The sequence below is a fragment of the Equus przewalskii genome, chromosome 26 (genome assembly GCF_037783145.1).
Source record: "Equus przewalskii isolate Varuska chromosome 26, EquPr2, whole genome shotgun sequence".
Taxonomy (NCBI): domain Eukaryota; kingdom Metazoa; phylum Chordata; class Mammalia; order Perissodactyla; family Equidae; genus Equus; species Equus przewalskii.
The window spans coordinates 11,015,784-11,036,029 of NC_091856.1; the positions used below are offsets into that span (position 1 = coordinate 11,015,784).

The 20,246-nt window shown below is 43.6% G+C and overlaps 1 protein-coding gene across 6 annotated transcripts in view; it reads right to left on the reverse strand.

Moving 5' to 3' along the window:
• The window catches only part of ABCA1 (ATP binding cassette subfamily A member 1), a 132,032-nt gene that overhangs the window by 63,035 nt on the left and 48,751 nt on the right, over positions 1 to 20,246 (reverse strand). For all 6 annotated transcript variants that reach the window (XM_070595990.1, XM_008527139.2, XM_070595992.1 and 3 more), the window contains exons 6-7: positions 14,234 to 14,355; positions 11,994 to 12,170 (exon numbers count right to left, since the gene is read on the reverse strand). In XM_070595990.1, the coding sequence (XP_070452091.1) occupies positions 11,994 to 12,170; positions 14,234 to 14,355 (299 nt within the window). The remainder of the gene's footprint in view (positions 1 to 11,993; positions 12,171 to 14,233; positions 14,356 to 20,246) is intronic.

Consider the following 20,246-nt stretch of genomic DNA (forward strand, 5'->3'; position numbering starts at 1 on the left):
AAGTGGACCCGAGAGAGAACCTGCCGTAAGGAAAACTTCTACAAACTGAGGGGTCTTAACTGGAAGACACCGGAGGTAAAGTGTTTTTGTGTTTACCACGAGGTCCCCAGGATGAAATATGCTCAGGATTGTACAGCAAAAAAAAAAACATGCGAAATTAACTTAGTGTAAATGTTTAAAACTTAAAATTTGGTAGTTAACCCATTTCTTTTATAAAGTCTGAATGGAAATAAGATTCTTATGATTCTTGTCACTCTGCCCCCACTTCTCTGGTGATAGGGATCTGGGGTGGCTGCAGAAGCCTGGGCAAATGACTCAAACTACCCCCGCCTCCATTTCTCAACTCCACAGCAGAGTTAACGGTGCTCTGCAAATAGGACAGCGCTCTCCTGAAAAGTCAACTAGAGGACAGATGCAGAGGACCATGCCTGGCGCGTAGATCTTCAAAATTAAAAACAATTCCATCCCTGCCCTTCTCTTCCCTTCCTTGACAGGCTGTCATCTGCAAACAGGGCTTTCCAGTTCTTGAAAAGACTTACATCCTCCCTCCCATTTCCTGGCTAGCTCTCGATGAACTTTTTCTCCTGTTGAGGTGCCCTCCCTCAGCGAGGCAGAGAGCAAGAGTTGTCATCTCAAAGCACATCAGCCACACTCCGACGTGCTATTTCTAAGATTATAAACACTCTTCAGTGCAAGGCTAAGACACGGTCATCCTAAGTCCTGAAGGCTTGAGATAAAATGCTTCTCTCTCCTCTATAACCTTTTTTCTTTTACTCAGTGTTTGTCAAACTGTGAAACAGAAGATAATGTTAAGTAGATAAAATGTAAATATATATTTTTATACTATAAACATACACAAACTTGCCCCAGAGTTGACATTTAAATTGAAAAATCTGAACGAAAAATCATTACCTATGATTAGGTATATGTGTGTATGTATAGCCACATATAGACATGCACACACATCACATTTTTTGTTGTTGTTGAGGAAGATTAGCCCTGAGCTAACACCCACCATCAATCTTCCTCTTTTTGCTGAGGAAGACTGGCCCTGAGCTAACATCCATGCTCATCCTCCTCTATTTTATATGTGGAATGCCTGCCACAGCCTGTCTTGACAGCAGCGTGCAGGTCCACGCCTGGAATCCAAACCAGCGACCAGCGAACCCCTGGCTGCCAAAGCAGAGCACTGAACTTAACCACAATGCCACTGGGCCAGACCCACATACACTTTTATCTTCTTTTTTTTTTTTTTTTGAGGAAGATTAACCCTGAGCTAACTACTGCCACTCCTCCTCTTTTTTGCTGAGGAAGCCTGGCCCTGAGCTAACATCCATGCCCATCTTCCTCTACTTTATACATGGGATGCCTACCACAGCATGGCATGCCAAGCGGTGCCATGTCCGCACCCAGGATCCGAACCAGCAAACCCCAGGCCAACGAAACGGAACATGCGCATTTAACCGCTGCACCACGGGGCCAGCCCCCACACACTTTTATCTTAATGTATATTCATGTGTACCTTCTATTGATAGCAAGTGATATTGATTTTACTTTTACAGTAGTGATAAATTTCTTTTCTAATTACATTTATTTATACAAAAGAAGTCAATTAAAAGGAAATATTAAATTAAAATGGTACCAATTGCACTTGAATACAACCAAAACCATGACAGGAGATTGTGAATGAGCAGATTTTGCTAATAGAGTGTGGTCCTGGGAGCGCCTGCACGGGAACCACCTGTGCAGAGCCCCAGCCTCCTGGATCTGTTGATTCAGCAGCTAGCAGTGTGACCTCAGAATCCTCAGGGGATCCTTTTGTGCCCACTGAAATTTGAGAACCACTGAGACACAGCACTTGCACAATGGTCACACCTCTTTTTTCACAGTATTCTTTGCACGAATATGGTTGTTTGTACATTCCATGTCTGGTCCACACAATACTGTCTATTTTCGATTGTGAAGTAGGGAAGAGAGGCCAGTCAGATCACTTAGCCCTGACTGGGATCCAAGATGGTGCCAAACACATGTGAGGCCACGTATGTCACACCAATTGTGTACAAGTCACCAAGTACAAAAGACCAGGTTTCTAAAACTTCAGACCCAACATGGGTCTGCTGTCGCCATCAGTGGTCATCTTTCCCCTGAAGGGGACAAATCAATGATCAGTGGATGTAGTTCTTAGACTATGTCTTCCCCATCTGAATGAATTTAAATCTTAATAGGTAATGATTTTTCCTTCGGGTTTTTCAACTTAAATGCCTTAACTTTGGGGCAATCTTATTGCTCTTGTTTTAAAGGCTACACAATTCATCAAACTCCATGCACACCACAGGACCTACTACCTGAGTGTTTAACCTCTGAATATAGTTGACCACATATTCAGACACCAACGCAATACCATATCTTACTATACGACTTTGTTGTCAATACTCTGAGCTTTCGTTTGTTTGTTTAACTGGTTTAGGTTTTTGTCTCTCAGAGAAACATTGGCTAAACCTATGCATAAGTAATAGGTAGAACAGTCAACGTCATTATCGGGATCCTTTTACACTAATCGTTGTGTGAGATTAAATGCTCAGTATTCACTAACAGTATTGGCAACCTGTAGTCGACACAAATGAATTTCCATTTTCAAAGGGGTGGGTCGACATCATAGGGTTAAAAAAAACACACAATTCAAATTCAGCATCGAGTTTAAAGCTTAAATTATCCAGATATTTTGCTCAAGACTTCATTTTACTTTTCCGTGCTTGAACATGATAAAATACAGAGAATGGAATGATGCAAATCAGCAGAATTATTACAAATTAGTGAAGAAGGGATACGCTGTTCAATTACTGTTGTTGGGACTAGTTATTCACCTAAGAACAATGATAAATTTTCCATCTCACACCACTATACAAAATTAAATTCTTGGTAGATTAAAGAGTTAAAAGTAAAAATTAGGGGCTGGCCCTGTGGCTGAGTGGTTAAGTTCGCGCACTCCACTGCAGGCGGCCCAGTGTTTCGTTGGTTCGAATCCTGGGTACGGACATGGCACTGCTCATCAAACCACGCTGAGGCAGCGTCCCACATACCACAACTAGAAGGACCCACAACGAAAAATATACAACTATGTACCAGAAGGGCTTTGGGGAGAAAAAGGAAAAAATAAAATCTTAAAAAAAAAAAAGTAAAAATTAAAGTTTCAAACATATGTGAGAATATATACTTATGAACTTGGGATGGGAAAGGGCTTCTTAAACAAAATAGAAGCTCAAACCAAAATGGAAAAAAAAATGACTCCAACTTTTAAAAGTGAAAACTGTGCACCTAGGGCCGGCCCAGTGGCTGAGTGGTTAAGTTCATGTGCTCTGCTTCAGTGGCCCAGGGTTTCGCTGGTTGGAATCCTGGGCACGGACATGGCACCACTCATCAAGCCATGCTGAGGCAGCGTGCCACATGCCACAACTAGAAGGAGCCACAACTAAAAATACACAACTATGTACCTGGGGGCTTTGGGGAGAAAAAGAAAAAGTAAAACCTTTAAAAAAATAAAGTAAAAATAACTGTGAATCAAAAGACATCATAAACAGCATGAAAAAACAAGCCAAAAACTGGAAGAATGGATTTTTTTAAATTTTAGTATAAAAATGGAATACCATGCAACAGTTAAAATGAACCAGGGAGGGGGGAGGACAAAAGGGGTGACCAGGCTCACATGCGAGGGGATGCACTATAATTAGTGTTCGGGTGGTGAACATGACGTGATGTACACAGAACTCGAAATATGATGTACATCCGAAAAAAAAAATTAAACAATGAACCAGATGCCACATGTATCAACACTGATAAATCTCAAAAACATAACAGTGAGTGAAAAAGACAAGCTGCAGATCAATATGCACATTTATACAATGTGGTCACATGCCACCCAATACAGTATATTGTTATTAACAGAATACAAATATATATGGTATAAAGCATAAAAACATGCAACTCTAGCATAGTGGTTATCTCTGAGGAAGGACATGGGGATACACAGGTGGCATCAACTGTATCTACAATGTTTTACTTCTTGAAAAGAATCTGAAGCAAGCATGGCAAAATGACGGGTGATGGTACAAGGGTGCTCTTTATGTTATTCTCTGTACTCTTGTGCATGTTTGAACTATTTCATAATTCTCTTTCTAATTCAATGAAAGATCAGGAAAGGAGGGAGATTGGGGCAGGAATGAAGGAAGGGTAAGGAATATAAGTTGGCTTCAGTACAAATCAGATCTGAAGGATGTCTAACTTCCTTGAATAAAATTAACCCCAGGAAACTGCCTTGAAACTAGGCCAGAGAATGAAGTCTGAGAACCACGTGCCTGCATGTACTATGAACCGTGGTCTCCTGCTCATACTTGGTTGACAGGGGCAGGCAAAACTTGCCAAATCACATTTCCAAGGAGCTCCAGTAAACAAGTCCCAGAATTGGAATTCCTACTATTATTCTTCCTTAACCAAAAACATTCCCTTGGCTATGAACTCAGAGGTTCCCATTGATCATAGGAGGCAAGTGATTTTCTTGTATGAAGTAAGGAAAGGGGGAGAAAGAGGGAAAATAAAGCCCTCAGTGAGGGACTGTACATTCTGTGTTAGGCTAACAGGAATTCACATGTTATTCAATATTTTTAGATCATACTAAATACTGTAATATCATTAGAGAAGAATACACAAATGCTTATTGTATTACTCAAAAGCTCCCACCCACTTCTGCAAAATGTTTTAATCACTACATAGCAACATTTCCTAAAACCATGACATCCTGGGGTGCTGGCCCGAGAATGACAAAGGTCATTGGGCTCCATTCTTTCTGGGTCTAACAGATGACTTCATTATATTCTTTCTATCCTCACTAGCTTAATAACTAAATTGTACAAGACTGAAAATAAAAAAGGCAGTAACCTAGCAAAGTCCATTTGACTTTAATTTCTGAGCTGGTGTTTTATTTCAACTTCATGTTTAGCACAGTTCCTGGCACATAATAACTAGGCACCCAGTAAATGTGGAAGAAAAGCCAAAAGGAAGGAAGAAGCACATTAGGAAGTCGAGGCATGGACTGGAGAGAGTCCTGCTTCGAAGGTCAGGCAAATTCCCAGATACACTCTGTTTTGTATTCACATCATCAAGTCACTCACCCTCTCGAGTCTTTCAGAGGCTCCTCTTGCTCTAAGGATGAGGCCCAATAGCCTAACATGGCTCCTGAAAGTTGGCCTCAGCTAGCCTTCGCTCACCTCCATGGCATCACGCCTTCCTGTTCCTTCTCCCATCAAACTCCCATTAGCTACATCCGCTCCATTCTGAACTACTCAATCACGTGCAGTTCCCCTAAATGCCACCTTCGCTTCTCTCTCCCCTTTGGACCCATGCGTATGCCATGTCCTCTGCCCAGAACATTCTTCTCCCTGTTCTTTACCTAGCTAACCTCTATTCTTTAGGTCCCAGTTTAGAGGATGTTTCTTCCTGATCCTCAAAGACTGGGTTAGGAGGCCTCATCAGGGCCCGCACAGCACCCAGCAGAGGGTCTGTCATTCCGCACAGCATCTGCTCCTTTTCTCAGCCAGCTCCCCACCAGCAGGGAAACTCAATAGAAAGCTGTTCCTTACTCACCACTGCCTCCCTGGCCCAGTGCATGGCACCGCTCAGGGCTCAATAAATACTTGAATGAATTTAAGTGTTAGTTTACAGATGATCTCTATACAAAATCAAGACTGGAAGAGACTATTACTAATGCAATAGAAGTCACAGCCAAACAGAAACAGAAGATACAACATCTGTGAAATTAAAATGTGATTGAAAACTCTTCTCAATTTACAAAAATCGTACCCACACCCAAATTTTTCAGTGACTCTACTTCTAAATAAAGTGAGATGTGGGTGTACACATATTTACAGTATTTTCAGTATAATACACAATTTTGCTTTCCTCCTGCAAATACACATCACAATGCGTTCATTGGAGCATCTCAAACTTCTCTTAAACACTTTCATCAAGTAGACTAAAGGCTCTACGTCACTTTGCCCATATGCAGAAAACCCCACTCAGGGCTAGGATTTGTTATGTTTTAGTTCAAATTGAAAATAAGTAAGCCACACACCAGGTACAAAGACTATCACCACCCGGAAGTAATCTCTGTCTCTTTCCAATAATTTACAGGACAAGAAAGTTTTCCCTTGAGGAACATTTTCACATTCTTTATTGAAGTACGGAATTATAAAACTCATACCTGAGGAAGGTACTAATCTTACAAAAACAATTTGACAATTTAAATATAAAATTTAAATTTGATGTGTTTAATGCATTAAAATACTTCAATTTTTGCTGTTTCTAAACACAGTTAAATGCATCTGCTACCACATAATTCGAGACCAAAATTAAACCTTTATCTTAGAAATGGCAGCACTTGTCAAGGAAGAAATAATATAATTGAGGCAAAGATATCCATATAGATGGAGTTGAGCAGTCATATTAACACACTGCTAAATTCAGCAATTTATCCCTCATTTCTGTGCTCCGATTTTCCCATAGGAATTAGGTGAAATAGAGCCTGAAGAGTTATTCCACAAGGCACGTCATTCTACCGAATACCAAATGATGAAGGCTGCAATTGCTTGCCGGGAGAACGCATACCTTGTAAACACGTGGACAATAAAATCAAACACAGCCAAACAAAATCTGACACTTCTCACAAACGTATGAATTTCAGGCAGGAGGAGAGGGAAAGCAAGCGTTTTCTCCTGCAAAAACCCACACAAATGCTTTAAGGACTGCATGCAATAAATTGAAGAATCTAGCCCCAAAAAGCCACGAGCCAAGCCCCATCTGGTATTCTGAGTCCTTGCCAAAGGGTCAAGAAGACTCCAAACAAAGACCCTTCAAGACAAGGATGACTTTGTTCACCCCTTCTCCATCCGCTCCTTCGATCTGTACAGAGCCCACTGTGACATCACTGGTCTTCCCAGGACCTCAGGGCACCCTCACTTCACCTCCTTTGTCCCATGAACTGAGTTTCGCCTTTGCGAGAGTGTGCTTCATGCATCAGAAGACATGTGAACAGAACTCTCTGTTCCACAGAAACAGAACTTTTCCTTTTAGGGTGAAGGTATCATCAGAGGTCAAGATAATCTAACCACATGGTTGTGCAATATCCAAGTTGTTTCTGAGGTAGAGAGAAATCTTTATGCCTGTCCTTCCTAACTCAAGAATCAGACCCCGTTTTCCTCACCTTAAGGATCATACACGGTCTTCACATCACTGAGAAAATGGTGAGCCACGACTAGAGCTCAAGCCTAGCTAACCCCACATTCTTTCCACTATGGATCACAGGGTCCCAGGCTGGCAAAGATGGTTGTCAGGGGGCTGTTGGGAAGTCGTCAGTGAAACTGGGATGGAAGGACAGTCCTCACTCTACAGACCCAAAACCCATGAGGAGTTCCTCAAATTCCCACCCTCAGCCTTAAAGTTGGTTCTCAGTGCCCAGTGGAATGAAAGCTCCATGTGGATCTTGTATGCTTTCTTCATGGCTGACCCTTCAGCGCCTAGAACAGTACCTGGTACAAAGCAGACACTAGTAAATATCTGTTGGTTTTGTTGATGAATGTTTCATGCCTTCTTCAGAGATGCTCTGCTTCCCAAAGTCACTGCTCTCTTCGTAACGGGTAGTGCTTGTCATGCTTTAGAGTCACTCTCAGAATATAGGCAAGAAAGTGCACAGGGCTTGAAGAGGGACTAATAAAAGTCAAGGGCACTGAAGAAACCCTTCGAAGACATACTGAAATATACCTTCCAATCAAAAGACAGTTGTGGCAGGATGAATGCTCTCCCCAAAGCTGGCCACATTCTAATGCCTGGAACCTGTGAGTATGTTACATTACATGATAAATGTACATTACAGATGTCATTAAAGTTGTGGAGCTTAAAATAGGGACATTATCCTGGATGATTCAATCTAATCACACGAGCCCTTAAAAGCAGAGAACTTTCTCTGGCCAGAGGCAGAGAGATGTGGCAGAAGGAGAAGTCAGAGAGATTTAACGCATGAGAGAGACTCAACCCGCTGTGGCTGGAGAGGGATCAGATGCAAAGCCTGAGAAGGACACTGGCAGCCTCTAGGAGCAAAGACTGGCCTCTAGCTGACACCCGGCAAGCAAACAGAGACCTCAGTCCGACAACTGTAAGGAACTGAACTCAGCTAACAACCTGAATGAGCTCAGAAGCAGACTCATGTTCGGAGCCTCCAAAAAGGAATACAGCCCTGCAATCACCTTAATTTCAGTCTTGTGAGACTCTAAGAAGTGGACCCAACTGAGTCATGCTCTTCCCAGGCTTCTGGCCTACACAACCGCGAGATGATAAATCTGTGTGGTTTTAAGCTGCAAAGTTTGTGGTAATTTGTTACAGCAACAATAGAAAACCAATACGATCAGCAAGGAACTTGACAATAGAAGCAAATAAATCCCTCTGGCCAAAACTTGCTGGTCCACTATTACCCCTCCTTCCTGCAGGCCAAGACAGACAGAGGTTATTGTCGGACAGCAGAGAGAGGCCCGCATACGGACTTCTCCTCTAGCTGGGAAAGGCATGTGCTGCTTCAGGAAGGACCTGTATGGAAGGCAAGGGAAAGCTCAGCTGCCCAGCCAACCAGTACAGGCAAATCCACCCTGCTGAGCAGTCAGATAACAGAGGTCACTGCCAGATGGCCTTGACCCCCTCCTAGAGGTTGTTATCTTAACATGAATACGATGTAACACAAGTCTCCCATCATAACCAAGTGCATTTATCGTAGAGATAATATTTCATATATCAGCCTGTCTTGTACTCATCAGGAAGTCATCTTTGTGAGGACCTCAGTTGAGTCCAGCTTCTAGAACGTATCTGACATATAATAAACTCAATAAATATTGTTCAATGACTGAATATGTTTTTAAATAAAAAAAGGAGAATGCCTAATGGAAACCACCATTAAACCCAGAGAACTTAAAGGATGCAATAACATTCTGTCATCCAGTATTAATTTTCACGCAAGGTATAATTGAGGCATAAACATAAATAAGAATTTATAGGGTAAGGAGCCTGGGCAATATCTAGGCAAAGGATGCAATTTGTCACTGAAATATTCTTCAGGACTTTGTTTGGCATGACTGATTCCTAACACTGATCTACAGAAGAACATTTCTATCTTGCCAGCAATTGTTTTCAGCATATAATTTATATTACTCACATCAATTAAATTATTAACTTCTACTTATTGAGCACCTAATGTGTACCAGGCCCTATGCCAGGTTCTTCATATGCACGACCAATAATCACAACAGAGGGTAAACTATATTATCTGAATGTAGAAGACGAGGAAACTAGGGTTTTCAGAGCTAAATAATTTATCCGAGGTCACACGGCTGGTAAAATGCTGAGACAGTATTTGAACCCAGACACAAGTGACCCCAAGCCCATGCCCTTTCCACTCTGCCAGACTTCCCCCTATGTTGTCAAAACACTACTGTCCAGAGGTCATGGGGAGACTGAAGGAGGCCCAGGAGAAAGAGTCAGAATACCCTCAGCTGAAAAACGGGGAAGCATCCACACCAAAAAAAAAAAAACACAACAGAAAGAAGGGAAATGTTTCAAAACTTCTCTCTCTGGAAAACCTACTATTGGTGCAGAAACACATACTGCAGAACTGTTTTCCTCCCCGTGGTGCTGGGCCTGCCTCTGGTCAGTGCTCCTGTTGCGTTTCTTGGCACAATTAACTGCCTATGGGTAAAGATGTCACGTGTCGCACCCATCTACCATCACAAATGTTGAAATTTCAACCAAGTGGCAGGAGTAAAAGGCTGCTTGATGTAAATCAAATATCAATCCCAGGGCTCCAATTAAGGCTTTGCTTTAATTCACTAAATAAGAGTCATATTTCAAAATGTTTGCAAGTCATTTCATCCCAAAGGTATCCTCTAAAATCATCTTTACACAGAACCATCCTGACAAATTACTATACTCTAATTCAAGAGCCCCATTTTCTGACTTTACGGAGAGAGATCTCAGCAATGGTAGACAGGCAACAGCAGAACCTGAGATGCTCTTATGCCTAAGAGATGTGCAGGAAGCATATGGTAGCCACCCTAATCAATACATGATTGTGAACCAACTGACTGACAAGGCACAACCACAACACAACAGGATGGGCTGTGGCGTAGCTGACAGTTCTGACAGTGCATTTCCATGTACCCTACCATGCTAATCCTCCCATCCAGGAGAGATTTTCAAGTTGAAATCTAAGCTGTTGACTGTCAGATTATGAGGATTATACTGTCATTCTACTTAGAGCGTAACTCAGGCACTAGGTAAGTGGAGGGATTTTACTGGGTTGTGCACACAGTAGGTACTTAATGAGTAAACAGAAATGAAACAATGAATGGACACCAGAATAAGTCACCATCTCTTCTGAAAGCACCCATCTTTCCAAACTTTGAGTTATCCTGGCTGAAAGGGGGAGCATTTCTGTCTTGCAGTGAAGTAAAGCAAACCGGCCAAAACCGGCCAAGGAAGCAGTCTACCATTCGTACTGACCTTCGACCCTCAATGTCTCACAACGCAGAAAGTGCCACAGGCTGCAAGTGTCCGCACAAATGGGCTTCTCCAGCTATTTAGCCCAGTTGTCTAGGGCTGCAAACATCCCCATCCAGAAACATACCTTTCCCAAAATCATACTCTAGAAACATTAACCAATACAATCACAGACCTCTGAACAAAGCAACTCAGTAATTTTTTAAAAACACTGAAACAGAACATGCTACTTCTAGAATAAAACAAAAACAGCTCCAAGCATTCAGCCTAAGGCCTTCACACCTACTGGTTCACCATGAACCCTCCCCGAGAAGCACCAAGAACCAAGAACTCAAATAGTTTTACCACGACCTTCACCTCCAGCAGTAGTTGCAGCATCAGAGTCAAGCAGGACGCAAGACCTTCCTGATGGTCAGTCTTGAGTGTAAACTCTGGGATGTGTTTCTAAGGTCACATTCTAGGACATGATCCAGGCACAGGGTCTAGACACTGAACATTCTTACTACCCCTGGGAGGGCCCATCTCTCTATAAAGAAATCATGCTGCACAAAGTCCCAGAGGATTCCAATTTCTTTTTATTATAATGAGGAACATCTCTTTCCCAGCACATCTTTCCTTCAGGGCTCTCTCCCTGGTTTTAAGAGAACCTACTGACAAGTCAGAGAGCTATCTAGCGAGTAGGAAATCAGAACACTGGATGCTAAAAGATGTTGTTGGAGGGGCGTTTCACCAGAGCTCCCAGAAAACCCAAAGAAATGGACCTGTTCTGGAACTAGACACAGCACTCTGATGACCAAAACATTCAGGCTCATCTGCATTTTTTGATTCAAAATGAATGTGTATTCTCACGGATTGCTTCTCTGAACTCTTGGCTCCTAACTGATCAGACTATGTGGAGATTTTTTTCTTCTGTGAATGTAATTTTGTCACTGATTAAGCTAATTATTGAGTGTGCTCCGATCCAATGACAGTGTTTTCCCTCTCTGACAGCTTACAGTGTCTCCCTTCTGATAGGCTTTTAAAAATGAATAGATATCCATCTTCCCTTTAATGGTTTTGAGACAATTTTTTAAAATCTGGGGGACTCTTTCTTCAAGCGAACTCCTATAATCTAATTATAATATGAAAAATAAAAATAAAAAAGCAGGTCTTCTCTGACTGAAACAGGCACAAGGGACCTTAGGCTTGGACTCAGAGCCACACCCATCTCATTCTTCCTCCATTTACTGTTTGGGAGGTGGTCCAAAAGTTTGAAATAACAGTTAGCATACCACTGAGCTAAATTATATCTCAAACTTCCAGCCAGCTCTATGTATCTATAAAAACAAAGTCATGTTGCCCAAGGAAAAATTTCACATCCCAAAAGCATTATGTCTGAAACTTCTCCACACAGCAAGCCTACTCACCAGGATTGGCTTCAGGACATCCACGTTGGAACGAAGAACTTGCTCTGCTGCATCCCGTTTCTCCCTTGGCAGGCTGCAAAGCCTGGAAACTTCTTGGTCACTAAGGCGAATCACCTCTTCTAATTTTGATCCATTGCACACACTGGTCAAATGTAACTGGTAGCCTTGCAAAAAAACCTGGAAGCATTTCAGGCAGAAAGAGGCACACAAAACTGAATTACAAAGAGTGGAAGCTGGGTCCTTGAAGCCTTTTGGGGGATTTCACATCAACACAGCTTGGAAGAATGGACACTGCTGCACTGGACCAATGCATCGGGTCTCTACTGAACTTTGCAATGTATCAAGGCACGAGCTCATGACATTTACAACCTGAATGCTGTGTTTGACTCGTCATCTCCTGCACTCTTGTCCTTGTCAAGGGAAATCCTGAGTCCGACTCTTTTTCTCAAAAGTGGTACACATGATTCAGCAAATAGGAATCTAGCATCCAAACTCCGGAAACCACTTTTATTAGATAACAACATTCTCATTACTGTTGAACTTGTATCTTAAACTGGGGTTGGGCTGAATGATGGGGAAAAAAAGAATTTATACTATTTATTTGTAGGTACAGATATTTAACTGGTGCAAAGAACTACGTTCAAGCAATTTCAGAATTTGGGACTCATCATTTTACTTGCCCCAGAACAAAATAACTGAAAGCCAGGCCTCTTCTCATCTCATTGACAGGCCAATTCTAAGTCACTCTTATCTATTCATTATAGCAGACCCCCGAGAGAGACTCTCTTTGGCCATATCTTGTTTACTTAATTAGCTTTTCTGGGCCTAAATAAACTGTGCTTCTTCATATATGGTCCTTACTATCCATTAGACAGCAAGTTCAGTAAGATGAGGGGTCTTGCTTTTCTTGCTCACTTTGTGTCCACAGTGCTAGAACATTATAGAAAGTAAATATTTGTGGAATGAACGGATGATGCAGACTCTTTATTACTCCATTACTACCTCCCCTGTTAGTTTAAATTAGTGCAGCTTGACTTGCTTGTAGTATAGCCTAATACGAGTGATGGACCAAAAGCCTCCCAAGACCCATGAGCTTTCTAACACTGCAGAGCATTCGGCCTGCCATGGCTTCCAGTAAGTTCTCACCTACTGCCAGATACTCAAGCGCACTTCAGTTCTCCTCCTTTCTCTAACCAGCCCTTGCTGCCAGGCTATCAGCCTACCTTTAGTATCTGTGTTTAAGAACACTGATTACACAGAGACTAACATGCAAGGACCACCTCCATACTTAGGATGCCCCTTATTTTAAACTGATCAGACATGACAGATATGAAATTGGCAGAAGGCAATGGAAATCATGCTACATGCAACCATTTTCATAAGCCTGCTGCCTTTGGCCCATCTCCCAACCACACAATTGGTAAACACCAGGCATATTTTCCTAGTTCCATAAGGGCAAGCAGTAAGCACATTTTTCTAATTTTAAAAATTCTAGATCATATAAAGCAGAGATCTTCTTTGCAGGCATAAATATTTCCACTACTTTTGTTTATTATAAAGACAAGCTAATATGTAGACATGAGACAGAGTAAGGAAGCAGCTCCTCTTTTTGCCAAAGAATAAACTTGAGAATCTGCTCTGAAAATCAATAACCACGCAATCTGGGTCTGCTCCCTACTGCACAGGAGCCGTGTGATATCTAACGATGCCAGAGGAAGTTTTCTAAGAACAAAGGTTAAAATTCCATATAAACACTGATATTGCATCCTGGCTTTACAAATTTAAGAAAAAACAAACATTTTCTCCTTACATATCTTCCTTTGTCTATCCTTAAAAGAAGCATTCCGTTTTTTAAATCTCCTGTCTTAGATTTTATAGACAGAGCTGCTCCAGATCAAGAGTCCTCAAGCTTGGTTACTGTCTCAGAACCGCTAAATTTTAAAGAAAATGTTTTAAATTCATCCCCCTTTTAAGGGGAAGTTATCAACAAATGCCAGTTGACAGGCAGGAAATCATTTTATTTGAACCAGCTGGCTCAGGACGCCAGGTTGCACATTCCACTCTCTGGCTAGGTTGGTCATGCCAGCCCGAGCAGAAGTCAAACTGCCGAAGCTGTATGGGAGCTAACAACCTCCTTCAGCGTCGTGACAAAGCCAGGGGTTTATTCATTCCTTTCCTAGCACTCTCGAACAGTGTAATTGTCATCGGCCCCACCGAGGAAGCTGAAGGTTGCAGCTTACCTTGCGGAGACTGACATCAGCTCCCAGCACGCTGTCCACAGTAGGCCTTGGCAGAGAGAGGTTGTGACTCAGGAATCCAGAGAAGGTTTCATTGACCACCAGGAAATCCTGAAGCTTCAACCCTGCGGAGACACGGTGTTTTATTTCCATTTAACAAGTAATTCCAAAAAAACATTGGCACAATGGGGCAGGTGGTGAACAATATCATAATACTGATTGCCTCGTTTTAAACCGATTGATAACCACAGGCTTCTGGCTTAAGCACACAGAGAAATGAGGTTTGGGGAGCTTCACCTTATCAGGAGAGACATGAAAAGATTGCTTTCTGAAGACGTGTGGAACCACACTCGGCATGTGCTCCTTAGACAAACAGCGCAATAGTGCTGTACACACACACACACGGCTTTTCCGTGGTTTTCCAGGAAAAAGCCAAACCTTTTAAATGATCTTGACCATCCCACCTGAGATTTGTGACACTAACCCCACTACTCCTGTCTCCCCAATGCCATCTCAGATAGCTAAAATCTGGAGGGAAAAAGGGTCTTATTCCTATGAGCCCCAGGGGCTGCTTTTTTCTTGATGCAGAAGAGTGGTTCTGGAACTTGAGTGGGCATCAGAATCAACTGAACAGCTTGTTAATACAGATTGCTGGCCCCCACCCCCAGAGTTTCTGATGCAGCGGGCCTGGGACCAGGCAGGAGAGTCTGCATTTCTAACAAGCCTCCGGGTGATGTTGATGCTGCTGGTCCGGGGCCCACACTTTGAGAACACTGATGTAGGGCACCATGCATATCAAAGTGCTTTCACAGTCATGGTCTCATTTTAATTCCAAACGTGGAACACACGATATGGAGCTCCAAAACCCAGGTCTGCCTGGTTTAAGAAACCACATAAGCATATATTTCAAAAAAAAATCAACCCTAATAAATGATTGGATCGCTGCAGGGTTTCATATGGAATCCCTTTAAATAATAAGCACTCCAAGTACGTTTAGAAAAGGTTTCAATCCAATATGGTGATGCAGAAAAAGCAGTAGCCAGAAATCCAGAATTTAGACCCCAGTGTTAGAGGCTGTGCCTGCTGGTGTCACTTGGGTATTTCATATCATCTTTCTGAACCTCAGCTTCTTCAGTTCCAAAACAAGAGGTTTCTGGCCAGAGGCTTGGTAGGGCCCCCTGACTCTGAAATGCTATCATTTTCCCTGCCCTATTTCATTTGACTATCCATGTCTCCTTCTGCCCCACCTTCTTAACAACCCAACTTCTCCTTTCAACAAAGAGAAAAACACTTTATCATGACCACATGGCTGGACCGGCCTCATTTGCTGACAGCAGCTCACAGGCCCAGGCAGTAACTGACCTGTAGGGGGCAAACCCTGCAAACCCAAATCATTTAACTGGAGAAATAAAGCTATTATCTGAAAATGGGACTACTGGAGTGAGGCTTAAAGAGGAGAGGAGTCAACCCTGGGAGCCAAGGGGGTCACGTGCAGAGATAAAGCAGAAGGAGGGCCCAAAAGCCCAACCAGACTCTCCTCAGTGCTGCCTGAGCCAGGTCTGTTCTGCTTCAGCAAACTTTAATAACAGAGAGTTAGAGAAAGGATAAATGAAGTATGGTTTGCATCTCTAGAGAAATGATTCTCTGGCTACCTCTTATTTGTCTAACTCCTAGTTATTCCTCACGACACCTTCAAGAAGCTGTTCCTTGCCCAGTTACCCCCCTCAAAACTGGTGCTCCCCATCATATATGATACTACACTGTTAGCGCTGGGTTCACTTCTGTGGTCGTCAAACGTCAGAGCACCTAAAATTCACTTAGGGAGCATGCTAAAAGGCAGTTTCTTGGGCCCAGTTCCCAGAGATTCAGAAATAATGGATCTAGAGTGGGCCTAAGAATCTACATTCTAATAAGCATCCATTGTACTTTTAAGGCAGAGAACTCAGGGACCATACTTTTAGGAATCTTGTCTTATTTGCATATTATTTCCACTAGCCTAGCCTCTGGGGCAAAGAATATGTGTTTTATCACTGTATCCCAGTGCCCAGATCAGGGCTGGGCAAAGAATTACTGGTCAGTGAATGATGGCTGGATAATAAATCCTAGGAGATGGGATTAGAGCTGGGAAGATTCCAGAAGTACCTAAGCAGCATCACAGGAGATGTCCTTTCAGCTGAGCAGGTCCAAGAAGGGCCTAGAGATGGAAGGACAATCCCTAGGCTCTACCCCAGGAGGAAGTAGGATCCCTAGTCACTAGCACTATATTCCCAGGGACACAAAGAGACGCCCAGGGTATCCTGGTACCCCTAAGATGGAGTAAACAGGAAGGAAGATAGGAAAGCTAGTGGCTTCAATTGACGCCTGGCACAAAAAGCCAGACATTGACCGCTGTGGGACAACATGAACAGCACCACACGGGGGTCAGGGGCAGAAAACCTAGGCTCTGTATCTATTTATTTGCCAGGTCATTTCACCTAGCTTTGTCTCCACTGCCTCATCTGTAAAGCGAGGGGTAAAAAAAGACCTCTCTGAGCCCTGGATAGAACAGAATATACACATGAGCTTCCCCTCACTGACCAGGTAAGCCACAAATTCCTCCTGAGTGTGAAAAGCCAGAGCAGCACGCAGGCATTGTGCTCGGAAACTGCCCAACAGCCTCCTTCCTCCAGAGCAGGGCTGCTGAAGTCTGGGAGGCCGACCCAGGCTGCACTTGCCATGGGTCTAGGTCATGAGCAACACCCTCGAGACCAGCAAGTATGCATAGCGTGTTTATAAGACTCTTCTCTTATGTCAACAGGCTCTGAGGATGAGCACAGCTGGATGTGATCAAACTCCAACCACCTATCAGTGAGTCCCCTGGATGAGACATAAGAACCAAGAGGCTGATTAAACAGTCAACAACCCTTGGCAGTGCACGTGCACGGGGTGGGGAGGTCGCGGGGTGGGGAAGCAGCAGGGAGGGCCTAAGATCCCTGGCTAAAAGAACTTGCATTCTGGTCACACGGATACCACACGGGTGGGGGTGGACTTAGATTCACACACGATCACCAACAGCTGCAGCCAGTGTGGATGCAGAAAGCCAGTGTGGTGTGGGGCACGAGTTCCCAGTCTTAGCTCCCATTAGACTCACATAGAGAGCTTTACAAAAATCCCACGCCCAGGCCACGCCCCCCCAACAACTAATCAGAACTTCTGGGAGTAAGACCCAGGTATCAGAATTTCATAAAACTCCCCAGATGGTTCCAGCCAAGTTTAAGAAATAATGATATGGTAGAAAGATCAGGGGTAGGGGACCAGAAAAACCTAAGTTTGATGCTGGACTCTGCTATTTATTAACTGGTGTGGCTTTGAGAAATTCATTCTGCCTCCTGAGCCCAGGTTTTCTTACCTAAGAGGTAAGGATACTGGTATCCACCTTTTGAAGACATGAGGTTAGAGATATTCATATGTAAAGCATGAATTGTGAGCAACTTGCGCATGGTAGGTACTCAATAAATGGTGAGAATTTTGTGATTATTGAAAGGATTTTTTTCACTCAACTTTACCACAATGAAGCATAAAGAAAAGGTAAGGACACAGTCCCTGCCCTCAAGGGACTTCCAAGGCTGAGAAGGGAGATGAAGAGAGAAATCAATAGAGAAAGCAGAAGAAGGGCTAAGGAACCGGAGGAAGATAGTTCATGGAAGCGTTTGACCAAGATGAGGCTTATCTGCAGGTGCTTCCCAGCAGGGAGTCAGGCTGAAGCCATTCTGGCAAAGGACAGAGAGCCAAAAATCTCTGCAGGCCGTGGCTGGTGAGGAAAGGGTAAGGCTCGCCTGACGGCAAGGACCAGGACACCCTGTAGTCACAGTGCTGTGCACATAGTGGGTTCCCCGTAAATATTTCTGAATGAATAAATAAATGAACAAGCAGATAACCACAGAGAAAGAAGATCCCTGAAAATGCAAGATTTGGGCAGTAGGATGAGAGAAGGAAGAGGAAGAAGTATGGTGTGAGGCCAGAGTACGGTGGCTTTGTACCTCTGGTCTCAGTTTTTTCCATTACATTGATGACAGGAAAATGAGTGGAGAAGCCAAGAATATTGAGAAAGCCAGATGTCTGAGAGAGCCCTTCTCCTTGTAGCCTTGCTAACTCCTACCCCTTCTTTATTACTTGGCCATGAGTCATCTCCTCCAGGAAGCCTGCCCTGACTTTCGCACCCTCAAGCTGGGTGACATGGCCCTCCTCTGAGCCCTGACAACATCCCATGTTTCCCTCAAGCACTGCACAGATGGAGCTTCAGTGGTCTGAGGACACACCTATCTCCCCAGAAGAACAGAAGTGCCTTGAGGGCCAAGACTTTGTAACTCTGAAGCACAGAAGTGCCTGGCACAGAGGCAGCACTCAGGATGTGGTGGATGAATGAAGGAATGAGCGAGCACAAATGAATGAATAAATTAATGAACTGAGATGATCTGGCAAACGGCCAATTATAGAGAAGTCATTCACCTTGCAATGGTTAGGGAAGAGGAGAACAGGACATGAATGTGAAATAAACCAGGTCAAGATAGTGCTAGAGTTTCTCTAAGCCCTCTCAGGAGCATCAGCCCAGGTCCAGAAGACCGTCTGGTGAGTGGAAGATGGAAGCAGGGAGTGAGCAAGTGTCAACAGAACAAATGGGGATGACAATGGCATCTACCCCACTGGGCAGGGCTGGGGGTTAAATGAGAAAATGTGCCTCAAGTCCCAGTGTAATGCCAGGCACCAAGAAACATGCTCAATAATGGATGGCTACTATCATCATCACTTTCAGAAAAGACTGATCTCATTAGCTTCCTTGCTAAATTGACCCTAAAGCATATGCTTTTAGAAGAGATAAAAACACAGAAGAGACTTTGCCAACTAAGAGGAGAAATTGAATTTATGACCTAAGGGTTGTGTGCGTGCGTGCAGGTGTGTGTGCGTGTTATGTATTTGCCTGGCTGAGTTCCTGAGTCAGACAGAATTATTGAATTCTTTCTGCTGAGACCGTCTATAAGGTGAAGAAAAGGTTGAAGCTGGCTGATTGTCTATTCAGAACTTTATAGAAGAATAAATCAATCTTGCATTTTACAAAGAATCAACAGGAATGACCACATCTATGGGGCCACTGCAAAGATAAGCATAGGTGTACGATGACCTGAAAGAAAGACCAGTCATTAGAGGCAAGATAGGGAACACTTGGCCATTTAACTCTGCCCAAGTAAGTTGATATGACCTTGATTTTCTTAACTGTAAAATGTGTGGGTTGTGGAAGATGATCTCCGAGGTCTTCTCATCCATGGCATTAACAAGCAAACTTGGGGTAAAACCCTGAAATCAGCACTGGATATAACGTCAGAAGAGCTGAATTCAAGTCGCAGCTCGGCTGTTTCCTAACTGTGCAACCATGAGCCTCATTTTCCCCCTAATCTTTCTGGGCCTCGGTGTCCTTAGGTGTAAAATGGGACTGATAACATTCACAGGTTGCTGTGAAAACCAAGATCAAGAATGCGAAGGTACTCTTTCGGAGGGAATGAGCTGAGGAGCCTCAGCAGTTTACATGGGTAACTGAGGGGGTGTAACTGCTGTCACAGAACACCGCGATCAGGGAGCTGGACAGGCTGCTAAATTAAATGTGAGTCCCGCCTGCCCGCAGAGAAGACTGAAAGCCACCATCCAGCAAAGGACCAGGAGAGCTTTCCCGCCGCCAGCTCTCCAATTTGGACCAAAATACTTGATCCACTGAGCTCAGCCTCCTTGGTTTCCCCTGGAAGAGCAGACGGTGGCCCATCCATTTCCTGGAGAGCTCTGCTTTGGGTGCAGTGAGGTGTGGGGGAAAGGAGAGAGAAAAAACAATTCAGGAGCTTGGAGTCTAAAGACCAAAACCAGTGAAATGCGTGTTTGTGGGCTGGGGAAGAACTGGGCAGAATCCTCAGTTTCTTGCCAGTCCTCTGGGCTAGGCTCTCCAGACAAGCTAAGGGAACACCTCCACAGCAGGGGGAGGGGTGTGGCAGGG